The sequence below is a fragment of the Pseudochaenichthys georgianus genome, chromosome 14 (genome assembly GCF_902827115.2).
Source record: "Pseudochaenichthys georgianus chromosome 14, fPseGeo1.2, whole genome shotgun sequence".
NCBI classification, from domain to species: domain Eukaryota; kingdom Metazoa; phylum Chordata; class Actinopteri; order Perciformes; family Channichthyidae; genus Pseudochaenichthys; species Pseudochaenichthys georgianus.
In genome coordinates, this window is record NC_047516.1 from 34,276,857 (window position 1) to 34,299,191 (window position 22,335).

Genomic DNA, 22,335 nt, shown 5'->3' on the forward strand with positions numbered 1-22,335 from the left:
GGTAAGATAAACTATTAAAACTTGTTGAGAGCTAAAACTAGTCTTTGCTGCTGCCTCAAAGAGGAGCAGGAGGGAGAGGGGGGAGACAGGTGAGGCTGGTTCAGGCACACTCACAACTATAAATTAACCAAAAACAAATAAACAAGTTTCAATGTTTTTTCATATTGGATATGGTATTGGTTATGGCCATGTGTTTATGATTTTTTAAATGTATACAGTTATGTTTCATATGGGTGTAGTCTCTTTATTTCCCCCTCAAAATGCACCAGATTGATGCATTTAAGTCCAACATTTAAAAAAAAATCTTACCGGGGGAGCATGCCCCCGGACCCCCCTATAGGATTTGAGGTCCACCCCCACTTAAAATATGTTCACATAGGTTCCTAAATAGATTTGCGCATTTTTTTAAATAGTAACCCATGTCCATATGTTTATTTTGGGGTAGTAGATTTAGAGGGCTATCACTATGGCCAGCAACGCTGTAAAAGTTGACAAATAAATCCAGCAAAATGGCACAAAAAACTGGTAGTGGCCTGGCTGGGTGTATAATTCCTGGCCTGACTTATTGTCCCAGTCCGGCCCTGAATATATGTGTGTGTATATGTCCGCATCTGTAGCCTGTTATTGTCTCATTATACCGCACTGTCAATGAATTAAAAGTAAAGTCGTCATGAACACATCTGTCCATCAGACAGAGGGCTGCTGTGCCTCCTATCATCATTAATGGACATCTATTTAAAGGAGAGGAGTTCTCATTTCTCGAACCACCTGCTGCTTCCCCTCCTCTCTCCTCGGTTCCCCTCCTCAGTCCTCCGCTCGCATCTCCTGTGGGCAGGACTAAGTCTCGAGGATAGGAGTCGAGGAGGGGAAATTAGAGTATTGAGAAACCTCTAGTATGTGCTGGCTGATGTGTTGGGACATATTGCGCTGCCGGGTGCTGACCAATCACAAAGCGTCATTTCTTAACTGGCAGCAAAAACAACCAATCACAGCAGTGCTTCTCTGGCTGGCTCTGTCCAATCACAAACAAGAAGTGTTCTCCCTAAAGGAATACGCTTTCCGTCCAATGTGAAATGCTGTAGTGTTTTCTGAAATGCTGTGGCGTTTTGTGAAATGCTGTGGTGTTTTGTGAAATGCTGTGGTGTTTTCTGAAATGCTGTAGTGTTTTCTGAAATGCTGTGGTGTCTTGCACTTCAGGGCCACTGTACTTAAGGGACTATTTTGACCTGCAGGTGGTGCTAAAGGAAAGGTTAAGGAATCACCGAAGTAACATGGCAGCACCTTCTGTGGGCTGTGGATATAAAGAACACTTTTCATATGCATTACTTATAGGGATACTTCAGTCATTACAATGCATCCCCAGGGGATAGTGAATATTATCTTCTGAATCTAACCACAATCCAACCAAAAAGTTGAGATATTTCAGTCTGGAGGAAAGTGGACCCAAAAATTAAACGACAGACAATACCATCCCTAAAGTCATGCCAACATAGCAAAAAACACTCAATATGGAGAGATTTAAAGGTTCTCCATTTAGAATTCAGAGCATTAATTTAGCAAATAACAGTTATTTTTTGTCTGAAAGATGAACAAAATGTGTGTTGTAATACAAACGTATTCATGTTAGAGTCAGTCTCCTAAAGTTGAACGATGTATGGCGAATATCTCATAAAATGCCGTTTAATGTAGTTAATAAGCTCAACGTCAGACAGTGTGACCTTATCCCAATGTTTTCGCCCTGCATTCATATAGGGAAACGGATTTTACAAAGGGTATAAAATGCAAACTTACTGTGAATGTACCAGATTAGGTTTGGTTTGCAGAGGTCCTCAGGTATGTAAAGGGATTGATAATACTAAATAGATTTCACATTATCGAAATATGTCTTGCGAATGAGTTTACTGTATGTTTTAAACAGGTGATAAATTAATTAATTAAAAAATGAATGAAGTGCTGTGTCTGAGGTTGGTTATTGGCTTCTTCTCTACACTGAGGTCATATGGCGGTTTTTGCTAACAACAGCATTGCACTGTTGCTGTTGTTTCCACTGTCTTCGCTGTTAGCATTGTTAGCTGCTGGCTGTGTTTGATCATAACATGTTTTACACAGACAGGCTTGGTTCAGAGTGTTGTACAGGACGGTAAAACAACACCATATTAATAATAATCAGGCTTTTGGTTTTAAAATCTGTTGTGTAAAAGGTTTTATTCTTAATATAAATATTATTTTAGATATAAACATGGATATTTGTTGCTAGTTTTATCCCACGAAAATCAATTAAAAAATGTGTTAAAAGCAAAACAAACAAAAAACGTTATATTTATTATGATTTCATATTTCATTTTTTAAAATGTGGTTCGTTTTTTATTAATATGTAACACAGACATCATGCCTAATTGGTCAAGGATTTTTAAAGGATTAATGCTAAAATGTAGAAATTGTACTACTTCTACAAATCAAAAATGGTATATACATTTATTGGTGAACGGGGGTTTGTTTTTCACTCTGTTTTTTTAAATTGCTAAGCATTCAAATATAATATTATCCTGTCATCTTCAAACTAAAACCTTCTTGAGTCACTATAAATTCAATGCTGTTTTTCTATTGCAACACATTCATCGTCACTGTCCATGTTTATTCTCAAGTTACCTGAACATAGGTTGTGGTCGGAAGGACTTGTTCATGACTTGACGCAACTTGTCCGTGTTTTCCCACAAACATGCGTCAGCAGCAACAGTAGCCTGAGGGTTAGCAAAGACAGATAGTGATTAAGTACATTTCATTCATGACAGGATGCTGTAAAATCTGAATACAATATAAGAATACCGCTTAGATAATAAGAATAAGAGACAATAGGTGATGTATGAGAATGAAGCAAAACACTGATATAGAAATTAAATGTCATCCTACCTGACAATCTACACAATGTTTGTCAGGTATCTATGCCATCACTTTGATACCGCTTGTCTTGTTTTTCTGTTTTGGGGAATTATTTTCTTTGACTCAACAATCAAAGCTAATCTTCTCCTGTCATCTTCAAATGGAATCACTGATGCAAGAAGGTAGTTACTCAACACGCCCACTCCCCATCGCCTCCACTGCTCAGCCTACATATAACAGTTGAGGCCAGCACAAAACACAAGTCGCACTCAACGAAGAAGCATGAGTCTCTCTTACAGTCTGAGCATCATTCTAAGCCTGGCACTTGCAGCTTACTGTGGGCCTGTGTCACAAGTCAATGTGAAAGATGAAGATTTTGCAGAGGTATGTAGTCGGGCATTCGTGTTTTCATTTGATGTGTTCAATGTGTGCATTTTGGAAAGTTTCTACAAACTCTGCTATCTTTTACAGAGCTACCTGAAGAAATTCTTCAACCTAACAGAGGAGACCGGTCCTACTATCCGGCGGGGGTTCAGCCCAGTGAGCAGGAAGCTGATTGAGATGCAGAGATTCTTTGGTCTCCAGATCACTGGGACGCTGGATGCTGACACCGTGGCGATGATGAAGAAGCCTCGCTGTGGTGTTCCAGACGTAAATCTTGCCCGTTTCTCCACGTTTGGAGAGTACAAGTGGCAGAAAAACAGCCTTACCTACAGGTGACTGATCTAAAGAGAGAATGTGTGTGAAAGAGTTTCTTTAGTAGGTCTAACTAATAATATTCTTGACTTTTGTTCCTCAGGTTAGTGAACTACACTCCGGACATGTCTGTGTCAGAGGTAGATGATTCTATAGAGAGAGCTCTGCAGGTTTGGGCCAAAGTCACTCCTCTGAGTTTCACTAGAATCAACAGCGGCACCGCTGACATCATGATCTCCTTTGGCCGCCAATGTGAGTACAGAGAACTTTCAGTAGTGGAAAAGGTTCACTTTACTAAAGTTAAACGGAGGAATACCGTCAGCTAAAAATATTAAAGAAAACAACCTTTGTAAAAAGTAAAAACCTTGCATTCTCAGGGTGACCGAAGTGCATTTAAGCAATAACGATAAAATGTATACCTTAAGTAACCACAGTACTCATTGTGCATTATTGCATGTTTTATATTCATATTATATTATCATATTGTATACAAATAGCGCTGCATCAGATTTGAGAGACTTTTAAAATACACTCTTAATCTGAATTAACTAAATGTGTTGATTAAGTAAAGTATACAATGACGTGACTTCAGTAAAAAAAAAAATCTAAAGTACGGTACTTGAGTTATCGTAGACCTACTGTATTTAATGTCAACAATGGGGCTAGGGTTAGGGTTTGGTACAGTATGTTTTTTTTACCAATATTTGTTTGCAATTTCTTCACACCTATAGCACATACTGTATATGTGTTCTTTTAGTTACTGTCAATGGTTGCAGTACAGTTACATTATGTTCATCAACAAAACAAAGAAACAACATCATTCCACTGGCATGTCAGGGCTCGCAGACATCTCAGACCCTCTTCACTATTTTGTAAGAGCTTAGGGTGTTGAAAAGGCTGTGTTTATCTTGGCTCAGGTTTGAGGTTGTGACATCTCACCAATACCCCTAACTTACACACATTTGTGTTTGAGGTACAATAGATTCCAATGGTTACCCAGTTTTGATTTGTTGCTTTACAAAAACTATTGTTATACAGGACAATATAAAGTACATTTTAACGCACGAGTACTTGGGTTCTGACCTGAGTATGTTCTTGTTAACAGCACATGGTGATTATTACCCCTTTGATGGCCCTGACGGTACTCTTGCCCATGCATTCGCCCCATCCCCTGGCATTGGTGGAGATGCTCATTTTGACGAGGATGAGGACTTCACTTTCCGTTCAAACAGAGGTCAGTTCAGTGTCTCACACTAACTACAGTCAGTGTATGTGTTGAAATGATGGAGAGGAGCTGTAGCTAACCTGTCAGTGTGTTTTCTGCTGTAGGCTACATCCTCTTCATGGTGGCTGCCCATGAGTTTGGCCACTCCCTGGGCTTGTCTCACTCTGATGATGCTGGTGCTCTCATGTACCCTGTGTACACATACAGAAATCCTGACACCTTCATCCTGCCCCGGGACGATGTCAACGGCATCCAGTCTCTCTATGGTTAATACAAACCGGCTGTCACTCTTTCACAATCATTGTGAATTTGGGCTTCATTGCAATGTGATGCAGGGATTCCTGAATACTTGGTGACTCATTCTGTTTGTCCTCTAGGTCCGAACACTGGTAAAGATCCCTCTGTAGAGGAACCACTGCCCCCCACCACTCCTGGTGTCTGTGATTCAACCATGGTCTTGGATGCTGTCGCCACCCTGCGAGGAGAGATGTTCTTCTTCAAGGACAGGTCAGACATCCTGGAGAATGCTTAAATATATGAAACCTGAAGTCCATTGACATCGTTTTCTCTTCACCCAAGAGCTGAATTATGAACTCATTCATGTTCTTGTGTGTTCTCAGCTTCTTCTGGCGGATCTACCCTCAGAGCAGAACACCTCAGCAGAGTCTCATCACAAACTTCTGGCCCGATGCCCCCTCAAACATTGACGCTGCTTATGAAAGCCGAAGCTCAGACAAAGTCTATCTCTTTAAAGGTTTGTATTCTCATAACGTGTCCACGGCTCCAATATAAAAGCATTTCAAAATGAACCAACTCTGTTATCTTTTTCTTCCTTTAGGCCGTAAAGTGTGGGCCTTCAGAGGTTATGATCTTGTACGTGGATATCCTAAATGGCTCACCAGGTTTGGTTTCCCAAGAGGTGTGAGGAAAATCGATGCTGCCCTTTATGATGCAGAATCCGGCAAGACTCTGTTCTTTGTAGGCAGCAAATACTTCAGGTGTGTTCAGTGGACACATGATTTCTGTTGAGATATTTTCTAACCTTTAACCTTGTTGAATCTATCTAATCGCTGTTTTTTTTTTCAGTTATGATGAGGGCAGAAAGACCATGGAATGGGGACCTCCCAAGATAGTCGATCGGACCTTCTATGGCCTGAACGGCAGGGTGACTGCAGCCGTCCAACACAGAGGTGAGTGGCATTCTAAGTTTCCCATGTCAAGATTACTGAAATAATTACTCTCACATTCTTCCTAGACTTTCACACACAATTATGTTTTGCGGAAGTGTATTTATTAGCTTTCTTGATTTCACTTGTGTCTGTTAAACAGGAGGCAGTTTGTTCAATCTGACGCTCTGCACTAACATGAGTGTTGTAGTTGGTCTAAGAAAAAGAGCATGCTATTTTCTATACGAATCTACACATTTACGTTTGAATATTTAAAAGGAAAATGTTACTACTGTATATAGAATACAAAATGTGGTGCTTCTTGCTCATCTGATAATGTAACAGATTATTATGAAGCAACATGATAGCCAGTTAGCTAGCTAAACGTTTTATGAAATACCCTCGTGGTACATTCCAACACTGCACCAAGTTTACAAACGGTCCAATTTCTGCCTAAGTGCATTTCAGCAAGGAGAAAGACTGTTTACGAACACACCCTTGCCGTGTTCTTTAATTCAAGGAAAGACAAACAACTTCTAAGTTTAACTATTTATTAAAAGAGAGCAAAATATATATTTCACTTGGCCAAGGACTCCGTCCGGTCACAGAAATCCCAGGCAGCAGAGCTGTAATCTGTAACCACTATTTCCGGAAAAAGCCCCGAACCTCGTGAGTGAATACATTTTTATTATTCAGGGGTCTGCCCGTACATTTATGATTGGTTGAGACTAGATGGGGGAGAACCGTGGTTTAGACTTTGGCTTCCTTGGTTGGTGCACAGACTTAGACAAAGTCTCTTGGCAACACGGCCTCCAATCAGCATTCGGCCGGCCTGTGAAGGTCCTTCCCTACTCTAGTCACGCTATCCTACGTAATTTGTTTGGCTGAATCTGCTTTGCAATAGATCGTGGAATCCTCCATTTAAACATGATTCCCAGTTATGCGTAGGCGTTGAGCACACACACGGCCAAGGCCAGAGCCTCAATAACTCTTTGTCTTCTATAGTGTCTGCACCTGGCTTTTGCAACATTTCTAATGCAAGCTAAAACTTTCATATGACTATTCCCTTAGTTTCGTATCTAACCCATCAGAACCTGGGATTAGTGATTGTGTCTATTTATTTTATAGTCATAGCAATCTCATGAGCACAATAAGCATATAATGTAATAATAAGACTCCACACCCTTAGTTACTGTGTGATCGAGCTGGGCTAGCTAATTTAGCTTCTGACCTGCTAAACTAAGCTAACCCTATTGAGGCTGCAGCTTCACATTCATGAGAATGGAATCAATCTTAACCTCTAACTCTGGGTAATAACGGGATTAGGCCTTTTCTTATGAAGTTGAACTATTCCTTGAACACAGGAACAACAATTGAGGGCCACCCAGGAGCATGTAGCAGATCAGAGTTTGCATCTGACCTGTTCGTCAACTCCTCTCTGCTTTCCTGTCTTTCTGTATAACAAAAATAAGAAGAAACTAACCTTGATTTTCTGTTCTGCAGGTTTTACTTACATCTACACTGGACCCTACATATTTGAGTACAGGTCCAGGACGTTGAACCGTGTGCTGAGGAACAGCTTTTTCCTGCCCTGCAGTAACTTCTAGTCCTCTTCATCAAGTTCTATAGCCGGGCACTGAATGAGAATTAATGTACACTAACAGTGTTAAAAAGCACATTTAATTTGTTCTATTAGTAAGAAATATATTTTCGAAACTGAATTTTACCAAATCTATATCTGTAAACATGAAGTATTTAAAAATATATATATTTGTATATAGATTGTTTACATGTCTGTTATAGCCTACTTGGCAGTTTTATGTGGTGTATGAAACCCTTCCGCCAGGAAAACAGATATTCAGTTTTATCTGAGGGGCTTCTGTTTCTTCAAGACTTCTACTGTTCTTTATTTATATAATCTAATGATATTGTAGTATTGTAATTAATGTAATTGGACAAAAGCATATGAGTAACCAAGGTCTTGTAAAATTGCTGCTAATGAATACAACTAATAAAACATCTACAAAAAGAACATTAAATGCTTTCATTCCTTAACCGAACGTGTTTGATATCAGATGAAAACGGTTTTGGGGGAAATTTCTATGTAAAAGCAAGAAAAAGACAAAGAGGAAGACATTTCACAAAATGTCACGAAACAACACAAAATATTTATTAAAATTCTGCATCATATGGTAAGCTAATTACTTTATTATTTATTTTGATGAGCATCCATGAAAAATGCAGTGGGGAGAAGATTGTGTTCCTAAAAAGTCAAACAGTCACTAAAAATATTAACAAAGCGAAAATACAAATACTTTACATACAAGTCACTGTTAATAACAAGGGTCACATGTGCACCCCAAGTCTATACTACTCTTATTTAAAACCTAACAAAATCACAGTGATAAATGTATTACTCTTCCCTCCCTGATCCGCCAGGTTAAATACCAACAAAAATTATAACAATTTTGAAATTCAACATAATAACCTGGGCTTTAGAGAGCTCGTCTTAGCTGGGTGAAGTGGTATGTCTCCCAATATGTATTTTCTTGTGCTTATAATAAGGACAAAAGAGATAATAAGTAGATGTAGATTAGAACATCAGGCTCTCTGTGTTTTCCTCAGCTTTATTAAATGAAATGAATTACAATGTTGGTGGGACAATGTCTCCGACTCCCTCCAGGACACCCTGTCCGCACTGTGCAGTATATACAGTATATATAGTATTAATAACTGTGCAATATATACCTGGCTGTTAAATCTTAAAAACTGTTACAGGATGTGTATTTTGTAAATTGTGTAACCTTTTTTAATTTGTTTATCTTTAATATTTTTGCAGATATTATGCATGCCTCTTAGTTAATATTAAGCTGTTTTTGGTTATTTTCTAACAAATGCTAATTTCCCCTCTGTGGGACGAATACAGGTAGCCTATTCTGATTCTGATAGTTTAAAAAAAAAAGTACAATTCTTATTCATCATGTCAGAGTTTGTGGATTGGGATAAATAGGAGACATCTGGTGTGTGTTTGAAGTCAGGTTTGAACACAGGTAAGATTAGGAGGAACCCATTAATCTCTCGAGCATGATCTCATAAGAGTTACGTAGCAAAAGTAAAAAAACTGTTAAGCACACTATAGGCAGTGGGAACTGATGAGAAATAATGCCTTGGCTTGATGTTCATTTTCTTTAGGTTTTACTTGCTAGTGACATGTTCACACATGGTGTACTTTTAAAACCGCTTAAAGTAAAAATACTTCTCACTCAAATGTCTACAGAGCCCATTAGCAATTGAAGCTCTAGTTTCAATCCAGGTGTCCTGTTACTGTAGTATGTGTTTATAAAGTAGTCTCTATTAAAATAGGAACAACATATATTATAAAATAGCAATATCCGCGGTGCCACTGTTTCTCCCTGTATTTATGCTTATTTTAAGGGTAAATATATGTTATGTGGTCAATGACAAAAGATTTACTGCGATTGAACTACAACAAGCACAATGCATAGCAGACAATGACGTAGGGAGCACACACCTCTCACTGTGATTGGCTGATATTTGTATCCTTCCGCTGTCCTACTTATATTCGCTCCGAAGTCCAGCTGAAGGTGAAGCGAGTCCAAGTCAAGTGTGTGAGCCGTGTCCTGTCTCTTAGTCCAACATGTCATCCAGTGGACTTTTAACCATGCGCGCTCAGATGTGTAAACGCCTGGTAAGTGAGGGTGTGCGTGTTATCATTATATTGTTATATTGCATATTTGCTGTAGTAACAGTCTGTAAACAAAAGGGCCTGCTCAGCTAGCATTTAGTGTGTGCCGAGCGTCCTTGACCAAAGTAATGTAACAGCTTGAACACAGGTAGCTTGAACACAGGTGGCTCGAGCGCTTTAATTCCTTAATCTCATATCAAAACACAAGTAAGCTTCTCAACAATATGTTAACAAAACAGCATCTGCAGCAGCTAGCTTAACTGACAATATAAAACACCAGTTGACAAGTAACGTTATGTCTGACATACTAGTCACAAACCTAGCTTAGATAACGGACCTTGTTAATGATTCACCCACGGAACTATGGGTTGGGGTATTGTTCCGCACGGACATTTGGGTTAACCGGACTTGCTGTTTCCGCCGGTCATGTCTTCGCGGGCTTGAAGTGTTTACATGTTTTCTTGATGCTTAATACAAGTCTAGCTTGTACTTTCGATACACCGACTCCCGTCTCTCGGCACTACAACCTTTATATTTAGCCACTTTTCGTCATAAACCAGCCAACTCTTGTGCGTGTCCTTAAAGTTAGCATAGCTCACATACCAATACGTTCTGTAATTGATTGAGACAAAACTTAGTTTGACCAAGAATTGTATCCAGGGCCTCATATTTAACATAAGTCTTGAACGAACAGGTGATTGTAGATCTAGGAAAGCTCTCCAGTATAGAAAATGAGTGATGACGTATGCTACATCTTCTGCTATTGTAGGCTCACAGGTACCTCTCAAGAACCTATGCATCTCAACCGGCACTCAATGTAAGTATGCTAACTGACATTTGAAATTCTCAGCACAATGCAATATTTGTAGTTCATACTTTAATGCAGACTTTAAATGCATGTTTTCAGGAAGTTGTTATTGTCAGTGCGGTCCGCACTCCAATTGGCTCCTTCAGAAGTAGCCTGGCAGCACTACCAGCCACCAAACTGGGCTCCATTGCCATCAAGGGAGCCATAGACAAAGCAGGTATGTTCACAGATAACAAAATTCCTCCATTTGAGCCAAGCTTCAGATGTAACATCAGCTGATCTTTATAATCATCACCTGTCTCATTTATAAAACAGTGCATATGATCCAAACTAAAAGTGTACCTGTGCACAAATGTTGTGCAAAATATAAGGTTTAAAATACCTAAATATGTACATCTGGAAATGTGTGCAAATGAAAGTTTTTTGTATAAATGATCCTACCAATTAATGGTTCTTTACAGCAAACCACTGCTTTACAGTGACTCTCAGAAACTACAGAGAGGAAGGCCAAGACAATTATTTCTTCTGAAATCAAGTTGCTTTTGGGGAGGGAGGTCTCAAACCCTGCCTTTCAGTTAGTCCTTACACTGCCAATGCATCCATAATGCTAAGTTTCTTACTGCGTACTAATACGTTTATACACTGATGGCGTCACAACTTTTGGTTATATCCCCCACCCTATGATATCATTGGTAAATGGAATTTTTATAGGTAATGTTGCTTATTTAATTTAGGGTTTGTCAAGGCGAGCCCAACCTGCATTATGATTAGGACTCGTAATGAAGATATGGAGTCAGTGTAGTGATTTTGTGAGAGTCGTCCCTGGCTAAATGTCCAGACTTTTTTCCTTATTTACGGCAGTTAACATAATACACGCAGTGTTCACTGCAGTGATTTTACACCCAAAACCCTCTTAAATCTGATATCATACTTGGCAACGTACAGTATGCACAGTATTGAAAGGTATTGACACTTTCTTCGGCTATTTAGTGGTTTCTTTGATTTATAAAACCGATGTTGATGCATTTATGCGTCAGCCTAGTAAAAATGGTTTAGGGGAAAAGCAATATTCATTTATAGATATATTTTCTTACATTTTATTGACCAAATGACGAATCTAGATTAAAAAAATATCAATTTATACCCATAATTAAAAATAATGGCCGGTCTCATCTCTAATGAGTGTTCTTGTGTTTAGGAATCGCTCCTGAGGAGGTGAAGGAAGTGTACATGGGCAACGTGCTTCAGGCGGGAGCAGGACAGGCCCCCACCAGACAGGCCTTGCTGGGAGCAGGTACTGTATGACCACGCTGCTATACTGTATGTGCACCCTCATTCCCAATATCGGCATTGCACCAAAATATTGATGTGCATGAAACCAGCTGTACACCATTACAAGCCGAGAGCCACACATCATACATGCATTAACACAACTACAAGATTTTACAGCTTCAATGTGACACAGGGTTTGTCTGAAGCAGCTTAGATTTGATTAAGAGTTTTGATCACACACAGCAGATAACCTTGAAATAACAGAATACCATTGTTAATTAAACAACTCTCCCTAGCCAGACTTGCAAACAAAATCGTAACTTAGGGCGGGGTAAAATCATTTGAGTTGGATCTGTTTTATTTCGGTTTTTTTTGTGCTAATTTAAATGTGTCTTGAATCTTCAGGCTTGACCCTCGGCACTCCAGCAACAACCATCAACAAAGTGTGTGCCTCCGGGATGAAGTCCATCATGATGGCAGCTCAGAGTCTAATGTGTGGACACCAGGTACGTCTGCATTAAACACCAGCTCACTTCTGCTTGTTCCAGTACAAAAAAAAAACAGATGATGGAAGACTTTTTTTGTAACTGAAAACAAGCCTTGTTGACCATAAGATATTATGTAAGACTTGGCCTTATGCCTCAAACTACTAAAATTGTACCGAGACGTTGTCATCTGTTTCTGCATCTGCACCACCAACAAAGTTATCTCTCATTATTCAGAAAGAAAACTGGAAAGGGTCGTTGTGTAACCTGGCATTTGTGTTAAATCGGGCACATGAATAGTTACTTAATGTATTTCCGCATACCGTTTCCTCTCCCTTTTTCATTGTTTACTAAACGAAGTCCATGTAGCTGTCATAACTCGTCCCATTTTTAACTGGGAGACATAGAAAAAAATGGATATTGAAATAATATGCAGCTAATACGATGATAATAACAATATGTGACACCCTTGGCAGTTGAATATTTACTGAAAAGTTGAATACCTGACCCGTTGAAACCATTGTAATCTTACATTTTAGGTAGGCTAGTGACTGGCAGATATTCATAAATATGTTACTCTTCTATCAATTAATCTGTTTATATAGCTCTTTTCAAACTTATCAAATCATGATGCTTTACAAGGGATTGACAATAATTTGAATCTTACATTTAGTAAAATGTTAATACAATGAAATACAATAAAACAAATCCTGATGATCAACAGAAGAGTGTTGATCCTGAAAGTCATGTTAAATTGGGCATTTGAATGCAACATATTTTTAACTGGGGGACATAGAACAATCAGAAGTGTAATACACTGAACAAAAATATAAATGCAACACTTGTGTTTTTGTTCCCATTTTTCATGAGATGAACTCAAAGATCTAAGACATTTTCTATATACACAAAATAACCATTTCTCTCAAATATTGTTCACAAATCTGAAATAATCTGTGATAGTGAGCACTTCTCCTTTGCCGAGATAATCCATCCCACCTCACAGGTGTGGCATATCAAGATGCTGATTAGACAGCATGATTATTGCACAGGTGTGCCTTAGGCTGGCCACAATAAAAGGCCACTCTGAAACGTGCAGTTTTGCTTTATTGGGGGGGTCCGAAAACCAGTCAGTATCTGGTGTGACCACCATTTGCCTCACGCAGTGCAACACATCTCCTTCGCATAGAGTTGATCAGGTTGTTGATTGTGGCCTGTGGAATGTTGGTCCACTCCTCTTCAATGGCTGTGCAAAGTTGCTGGATATTGGCAGGAACTGGAACACGCTGTCGTATACGCCGATCCAGAGCATCCCAAACATGCTCAATGGGTGACATGTCCGGTGAGTATGCTGGCCATGCAAGAACTGGGATGTTTTCAGCCTCCAGGAATTGTGTACAGATCCTTGCAACATGGGGCCGTGCATTATCACGCTGCAACATGAGGTGATGGTCGTGGATGAATGGCACAACAATGGGCCTCAGGATCTCGTCACGGTATCTCTGTGCATTCACAATGCCATCAATAAAATGCACCTGTGTTCGTCGTCCATAACATACGCCTGCCCATACCATAACCCCACCACCACCATGGGCCACTCGATTCACAACATTGACATCAGAAAACCGCTCACCCACACGACGCCACACACGCTGTCTGCCATCTGCCCTGAACAGTGAAAACCGGGATTCATCCGTGAAGAGAACACCTCTCCAACGTGCCAGACGCCATCGAATGTGAGCATTTGCTCACTCAAGTCGGTTACGACGACGAACCGGAGTCAGGTCGAGACCCCGATGAGGACGACGAGCATGCAGATGAGCTTCCCTGAGACGGTTTCTGACAGTCTGTGCAGAAATTCTTTGGTTATGCAAACCGATTGTTGCAGCAGCTGTCCGAGTGGCTGGTCTCAGACGATCTTGGAGGTGAACATGCTGGATGTGGAGGTCCTGGGCTGGTGTGGTTACACGTGGTCTGCGGTTGTGAGGCCGGTTGGATGTACTGCCAAATTCTCTGAAACGCCTTTGGAGACGGCTTATGGTAGAGAAATGAACATTCAATTCACGGGCAACAGCTCTGGTGGACATTCCTGCTGTCAGCATGCCAATTGCACGCTCCCTCAAAACTTGCGACATCTGTGGCATTGTGCTGTGTGATACAACTGAACATTTTAGAGTGGCCTTTTATTGTGGCCAGCCTAAGGCACACCTGCGCAATAATCATGCTGTCTAATCAGCATCTTGATATGCCACACCCGTGAGGTGGGATGGATTATCTCGGCAAAGGAGAAGTGCTCACTATCACAGATTTTTTTTTTTTAGATTTGTGAACAATATTTGAGAGAAATGGTTATTTTGTGTATATAGAAAATGTTTTAGATCTTTGAGTTCATCTCATGAAAAATGGGACCAAAAACAAAAGTGTTGCATTTATATTTTTGTTCAGTGTAATATATAAAAACAAGTCCCCTTTTCTGATAATGGAGAAACGCATACCATCAGCTGTTGAGGATTTATAACTTATGCAAAGACATGTCAATCGTGGGTGATAATAATCAACTTCATGTAGAAGACATCATAAATCTTGCGGTCAACAAAAAGTACAACGGCCCTGTGTCACCCTCTCTTCCACACACACACACACACACACACACACACACACACACACACACACACACACACACACACACACACACACACACACACACACACACACACACACACACACACACCTCACACAGGTGAACAGGATTATGATGAGTGCCGCCCATATCCATGTGACCCAAGCCAACCAATCAATAGTGATCAAACAAATATCTTTTATTAAAACAAAATGCATTACTATACACATTTCATGGCTCCTATACCACATGTGTTTCTTCCCTTTGACAGAATGACTGGTATTACCATTTCCAATAAAAAGACACAGCAGAAGTTACCTTATGTCTCCACAACACATCGATTACAGTACCTTCTGTTTAGTAGATAAACATGGACTGCACGTGTCACTTAATGTAATGTGTGTCACTTAATGTAATGTGTGTGTTTTAAGGATGTGATGGTGGCAGGAGGCATGGAGAGCATGTCCAACGTTCCCTACGTGATGTCCAGAGACACACCCGCCTACGGAGGAACGAGGGTGGAGGACCTCATCGTCAAGGACGGACTCACTGACGTCTACAACAAAATCCACATGGTGAATATGAACCTCCTGCTGAATATAACCTTGTCACATATTTATGCTACTCTAGTCATATAAAAACAAATTGCAAATCCCCAAGTAATTGTAGTTAAGTATTTCTGTTTAAAAACGGTGGGTTACGTATTGTAATCCTTGTTGTATAAGCACAGGCGGAGTCCTCTACTGGACTTTATGGGTACTACCTCTCAACCATACTATGCGAGCATTCCTCAACTGAGATTTCTATAACCGTAGCCGGCCCCCGGGGCGGGCCTACCTGAATGCGTGCACAAGCCCACCGTATATAAGGCGGCCACGCCTCCTGTTCCCGTCATCCTACACTTCTCTTCAGCGAGCAGCATGGGACAGACAGGGCCCGGAGTGTGCTTAAATGACAAGGGTTACAATACGTAACCCACCGTTATATCTCACACAGGCTCCGCCCTCTACTGGACTCTATGGGTACAGTGGGTGGAGCCCTGATGCCTAACCGCACTGTCGTCCAACAACATCGAGCCACCACACTGCCCCTGCCCGGCTTTTGGTTAACAGCCACTGCACCGCGGCCTCCTCTCCTCCGGTTGTGACCTGGGAGAAGTGGGGGCCGTAGTTTACCTGGCTGGTAGGGCCCACTCAGACACGCTTACCTTGTGAATAGTGTGCCTGGGAAACAGTGAGGAGAGTCCCCAGCCCTGTATGGGGCTCACTGTGCACCATGTTTCCCGGGTCCCTAAGGAGCATGAGAACACATAAGTGCACTACGTCCAGGGGGGGCGGTCAGACACCTGCTGAACTGACAGACGTTCTCGCCTCACGGAAAATGAGACGCAACGGTGGAAAGGCGTAGAGCAGCTATCTTGGCCATGGCTCGTGTGCAAACGTGTTCACCCCCAAAGGTGGATTGTCCTGCCGAGCCAGGGAGAACCACAATTCGTTTGGCAGGGGCCCGCCTCTTGACATGAGGCCGGCCGCCCTGTTCACCAGTCCCGGAATGTGGGGGGACCTTCAGAGATAAAAACATTCTGAGGCTCCAACCTCAGGTTCTCCGCTGTGCTACACAGGGCGGCGGAGCTGACTCCGTCCTGCCTGTTGATGTAAGCCACTGTGGTGCGTTTTTAGCTCCTCACCAGCACATGTTCGCCCTGTAGTAAGGGTGTGCAGTGCTAGAAGAGCGGTACTATTGCCCGTAGCTCTAGAAGGTTGATGTGCCGAGTTTCTGTCAGAGGCCAGCCACCACCTATAGCTCTCTCTAGGCAGGTCCCCCCCCCCCCCATCCTGTCACGGATGTATCCCGTATTTTACAGTTAACATATGGAATTTTCTGAATCCAGAATGGGCCTGAATTCTCCTATCTTCTTGCGGGGGCCCCCCCCTCCCTGCCCACCTGCTGGCTGCCTTATATACGGTGGGCTTGTGCACGCATTCAGGTAGGCCCGCCCCAGCTACGGTTATAGATATCTCAGTTGATGAATGCTCGCATAGTATGGTTGAGAGGTAGTACCCATAGAGTCCAGTAGAGGGCGGAGCCTGTGTGAGATATAACTAAGAGTTTGGGTTTGACCCAGTGCAGGGGCCGATCAGGGAAACCAGTGAAAGTAGTGAAAGTGAAATATATATTTAAATTGTTCCACTAGGTGAAAGGTAATTAAAAACATTGTGAGTAATGTATTTATTTTTTATTTAAATTGTTAACGTGTATATTCTTACAGTACTCAAGCTTAAAACCGCGTTTGAAACTAAACATTGGGTGTTTACAGGGCATCAGGTGGAAAAGGACGAAATAAAAACTTTGTGTCATTTTCACTTCTGAATATAAAGGCCCTGACACACCAAACAGACATCTAAGCAGTAGCAGTCCCAGTGCCGGCTGTTGTGTCTGGGCCAAATGATCTTGAACACAGCACTCAGACTCCAGCCAACTAACAGTATGTTCTGCGCCAGCAGGTGGCGGTAGTCTGTATCCATTACTTAAAAAGGGGAGAACTGATGTGATGAAATTATACACAAATTTAAATATTTGAACACCACTCTTACTCACCACTTAACTTTATGTTATGTAAAAAAGAATTGTTTGTTTTCCTCACGTTAGTTTCTGGTTCAGTACACTTTTTATCAGTTTCATAATCATTGTGTTTGCCTTACTGTCTAACAGGGCAATTGCGCAGAAAACACAGCCAAGAACAACAACATCAGCAGAGAGGAGCAGGACGCCTATGCCATCACCTCGTATACCCGTAGCAAGGCAGCGTACGAGTCTGGAGTGCTGGCCAAGGAGATCGTCCCAGTTAGCATTCCCCAGAGAGGTACAGCTGATGTAGGGCCGGCCTTAGGTACATTTCTTCAAGAAGTGCACCATATCTGATGCTGGTGATGTTTTGTAGGTAAACCGGATGTGGTCGTGTCTGAGGATGAGGAGTGGAGGAGGGTCGACTTCAGCAAAGTTTCCAAACTGAGGGCCGTGTTCCAGAAAGAGAACGGTAACCAACCATTGCTTTTAGTCATTTGTTTGGGGAATCACTTGAAGCCGTTTCTGTCCAACTAAACATGCTTTTCAGAATAGTCATTAGGTCATCATACAGATTGTTACATTTATTTTGCATCTTTTACTTTTGTATGCTAGTTATTTACCTTCCCTCCTGTTTTAACTGTATATACTGCTGTGCATGTTATTCAAGTTTTATTAAACTGCTGCAAATTACTTTGCAATATCATCAACATTTCAGCCCATATTTCTCATTGTGTTCTGATTGTGGAGTACATGTAATTAGGCGAATGTTGACTTGTAGTGTTAAGAGCTTTGAGTGGTCAGAAGACTACAGAGGCACTGTTTAAATGAAGTCCATTTCCCATTGGTCTCTTGCATGGTAGGCACGGTGACGGCAGCCAACGCCAGCACGCTGAACGATGGAGCGGCAGCTCTCGTCTTGATGACAGCAGATGCTGCAAAGAGACTCAATGTCACTCCACTAGCCAGGATCGTCTGTAAGCACACGCATAATCACACTTCACACACATCGTCATATTTTGTATTGACTCGAAGGGTTAATGTTAAATATCTTCTTTTCATAGCGTTTGCTGATGCTGCTCTCGCACCCATTGATTTCGCCATCGCTCCTGCATTTGCAGTTCCAAAGGCGAGTCTGATATTGGTATTTTGAAGTTTTAGAAGTCCCTAAATATTGTGTATATGATGGTTGTTGATCAATCCCCACCAGGTAAACACTTTCTATGTATATTATTCACTTTCTATGTACTCTTATTCAATAGGACCCCAAAAGGTAAACATGCAGTGCTGTATTCAATATGACTATACACAGTATTGTGAGTGTTACTTTTTCAATGTTATAGTTAACAGATTATAAATGATCATGTAATAAGTAATGTAACTATTTGAATGGAGCAAGAGAGGGAAGACTCAGTTCATTGATGCTTGGTGCTTAAACACTCACAGTTCACCACCCCGTGTGGCACGACGACAATACTTGGTCCTGGAATTCTGATAACATTTTATTATTTATTTTGAAATGTCTTCAAGGACTTTCTGAACCTCTAAAGTACGGAAGAAGCTGCCTCCAAATGGAGAAAGTTAATTTAGAACCGTGAAAAATATATATGTTTATTTAGAAAAAAATGAAAGTATATCTATGTTATGAAGTAAATCATGTATTAATACAAGACTCATGTTATTGTCCTGTCCTTTTTGTAATGTGTGTGAGCATTGTCCTGGCCCTTATGTATGTCTTTGAAAACGAAAAGGTTTAAGCAGGCGGTGAAAACCTTTACTGTCAACTTTTTATTATTGCTTCTTCAATATAACTGGTATAAAGATCGAAACAACAGAATGAATGTTATAATCTGCTTATATGTTTTGCATTATAAGATGCATTAGCCGGAGTTTCTCATGCGTTAGACTAGCTAAACAGCAACAAGCATTATATATTTTTAAGTTGTCTGGAGTGGGTGAATCAAAATTCAGAAAAGGACGATGTGTAGGAAAGCATGGTGTTGAATACAGCCACATTGCAGATGTTCCAGCTCAAGTTGACCTTATTCAACGTTTTCTTTGTTTAAGGGCAACAAATGAACTCGAAGGGGCTCTGCCAATGTAATGCATGTTATCTCCTTTCATTTCAATCTGTGATGAAAATAAAAACACCACTACCCCTATCTCTAGCAGGCAACAGCCTTTATCTGTTCATACTGAGACTGATCTGATACTTATACTTTCATCATTCAATTATTTGTATGATATCTTTGACAGACAAGGATGTAAACAATATCTGGTGGAGGCATACGTTCTGCTAGTTCATGTGTTATGTTTGTATTCTGGTTAAATATGCTTAAATAAAACGTGTGTGTGTTTGTCAGGCCCTGGATGCAGCAGGGCTGACAAAGGATGACATCAGCATGTGGGAGATCAACGAGGCCTTCAGCGTGGTCGTGCTGGCCAACATCAAGATGCTGAACATCGACCCTGCAAAGGTCAACGTCAACGGGGGCGCGGTCTCACTGGGACACCCCATTGGGTAAGTGCTGAGGGACTCCTAAACATTGACTGGTAAACCTGGAATGCAGAGAAACCCAACCATTTTTAATCTGATCCGGTAAAGCAACTCAGACCAATTATTAAAGAGGTGCGGTGATGACAGGTTGTTGTATGCCGACCTGGAAGTTACTTTCCCAAGGACATAAAGCAATTAGATCTTTACAGAATAAAACAAATCTGTGGCTGACGAACATCTATGATACTTACATGTTTTGTTCAGCAGAATAATCTCCACATATTAACCCCACTGTTGGGATTTTTGAAGTGTAAATGCAACCGAAAGAAGTAAAAGCTATCGCTAGGCTATAAGGGAACTACCTCAGTCATGTCACCAGTGCTAAGCTAAAGGCGGCTAATGTTTAGATTTCTCCTTTAGGCACTTGTTAGCAACTGCGGTTCTTATGACACGTTACGTTTAGCACATTCACAAGTGGGCTATTTACTTAATATTTTGTGTCTTAAAACGAAGCATAAAAATCTCTTTAGGTCGTTAATTATTTTTGCCATCTAACCAAAAACTACAGATTTTGAACCCAAAGAGCTAAAATGCTTATTCATTTCCAGGTTTTAGGACTAATTACTGCATTTACAATTCAGGCTATATTCAAACCTGTGCCTCACATCTACCTTCAGCTGACTTTAAGTATCTCAGATCCTAACGAATGTAATGGATTACAACTTAAACTTTTTCTCTTTGTCCCTTCAGGATGTCTGGGGCGAGAATTGTGGGTCACATGGTGCACAACCTGCAGTCAGGCCAGTACGGGCTGGCAGGCATCTGCAACGGAGGAGGCGGAGCTTCAGCTGTTATTATCCAGAAGCTGTAGGGAGCTCTCTCTTCCTGAAACACTCTGTTGAAATTCCAAACGGTTCGAGCATCTGTTAACTCCCTTGCTGTGAACAGTGATTCTGCTGCCACTTTGTACCAGCAGCCGTACTCGATGAGCAGAGTGGGCTCGACTCATGGTATCATGACTCCACTGTTAGGAACAGTCCTTTGTTTAATGATGCATATTGTGCAAAGCTGTTTAATATTTAACTCTGGATTCAAATAGATGAATAAATAGTTTGTATGAAACCACTGTCCTGTTATTGATTGTCTAAATCCACTATTATTGTTGTTGTTGTTGTTATTATTATTATTATTATTATGTGAAACAATAAGACTTTGTCTCATACAACATTAACAAGGACAGAAACCAGGACACAGACATTTAACACAACATTACACTCCCGAGGACAATATGTTCCAGGCCCTATAACGTACATTAGACCTGGGACATAACTTTCATTTTAGGATTAACTGGTGCACAAGAGTGCTTCAGTCTAACTTTATTAAATCATGGGACACTGTCTCCGATTTGCTGGCAACTATTCATACTCTCTGTTCAGGACATGGGTGTGGTCAGAGACGATGGTGTTGGCCAGCCTCAGTTTATTGTAATGAGTCTGATTCATTAGGTTTCTCAGAGGGTGGATGGAATCTGTGAGCACATTTTTATTTTGTGGAACAGTTTTGATTTTAAATGGATGGAAAAACTCTGGTACCACGTGATACTGCAACACTGTAGAACACTCATCATCACAGATGCAAAAAACAAAGAAGAATAAGTCTACCTGACATAAGGTGCAGCAGATTAAATCATTTATTTGTTTTCTACTTGATAATCAAGACAAATAAATCAAATGTTCTAGCTGGACACCAGATGGTGCCACTTGGCCAGCAACATTCAATATAAGTGAATTTTGTGTGGCCAATATTGCCTTTACACTGCAGATTTTAAAAAGATTGATACTATTGTTTGTTGCTGTTGCAAGTATATATTTATATTTTTTATTTTATATTTTTAAATTATTAATTTGTTGTTAAAGAGCTTAAAGTTTTACCAGCTCACTAAACACAATGCATTTTCAGAATCTAATGTATCCGATGCGGCACATAAAACAATCGAATTTGTCAAAAACCTGGAAAGACACTGCTGGGCGTAAGGGCGGAGATATGACGTGATTTGGATAAACTGTTCCAAAAGGTTACACAAATATAAACCAAAAGGATTCTTTATTTCTGTATGTCAATTAGTTTCTATTCTTATTTTGTTTGTAAATAACCTTAACAGCTTACAATCAGGCTCCAGTAGAAAACACCTATTATTGCAATGCTTTATTATCCATACCCTTTTTCTCTTCAAAGGCCTAAACACATCAAAAGGTTATTTCGTCTGTTACTCAATGACTGTCACTTGTCATTCCTTTCTCTTCCTGCCACGGGACAACACTGGGTTAAACATTAACAGGGTCTGAAAGTCCTTTCGGCCAACTCTGTTTTAAAGGCTACTTATTTACATATTTGTTTGGACGTTACTGATTAATGAGC

General features: G+C 40.7%; 2 protein-coding genes across 2 annotated transcripts; both read left to right on the top strand.

Moving 5' to 3' along the window:
* The first annotated feature begins 3,426 nt into the window (after positions 1-3,426).
* On the top strand, positions 3,427-7,589 carry LOC117458251 (collagenase 3-like). The gene is made up of 9 exons (XM_034098606.2): positions 3,427-3,596; positions 3,680-3,828; positions 4,682-4,810; positions 4,906-5,067; positions 5,179-5,308; positions 5,422-5,555; positions 5,640-5,799; positions 5,888-5,991; positions 7,471-7,589. Exons 1-9 carry the CDS (start codon positions 3,442-3,444, stop codon positions 7,572-7,574), a joined length of 1,227 nt encoding a protein of 408 aa, XP_033954497.1. The 5' UTR covers positions 3,427-3,441; the 3' UTR covers positions 7,575-7,589.
* Positions 7,590-9,538: 1,949 nt separating this feature from the next.
* Positions 9,539-21,039, top strand: acat1 (acetyl-CoA acetyltransferase 1). Its single transcript, XM_034098605.2, has 12 exons — positions 9,539-9,676; positions 10,443-10,490; positions 10,581-10,698; positions 11,680-11,775; positions 12,159-12,259; positions 15,287-15,430; positions 17,568-17,718; positions 17,797-17,892; positions 18,284-18,397; positions 18,485-18,549; positions 19,784-19,941; positions 20,668-21,039. Exons 1-12 carry the CDS (start codon positions 9,626-9,628, stop codon positions 20,786-20,788), a joined length of 1,263 nt encoding a protein of 420 aa, XP_033954496.1. The 5' UTR covers positions 9,539-9,625; the 3' UTR covers positions 20,789-21,039.
* Positions 21,040-22,335: the final 1,296 nt, after the last annotated feature.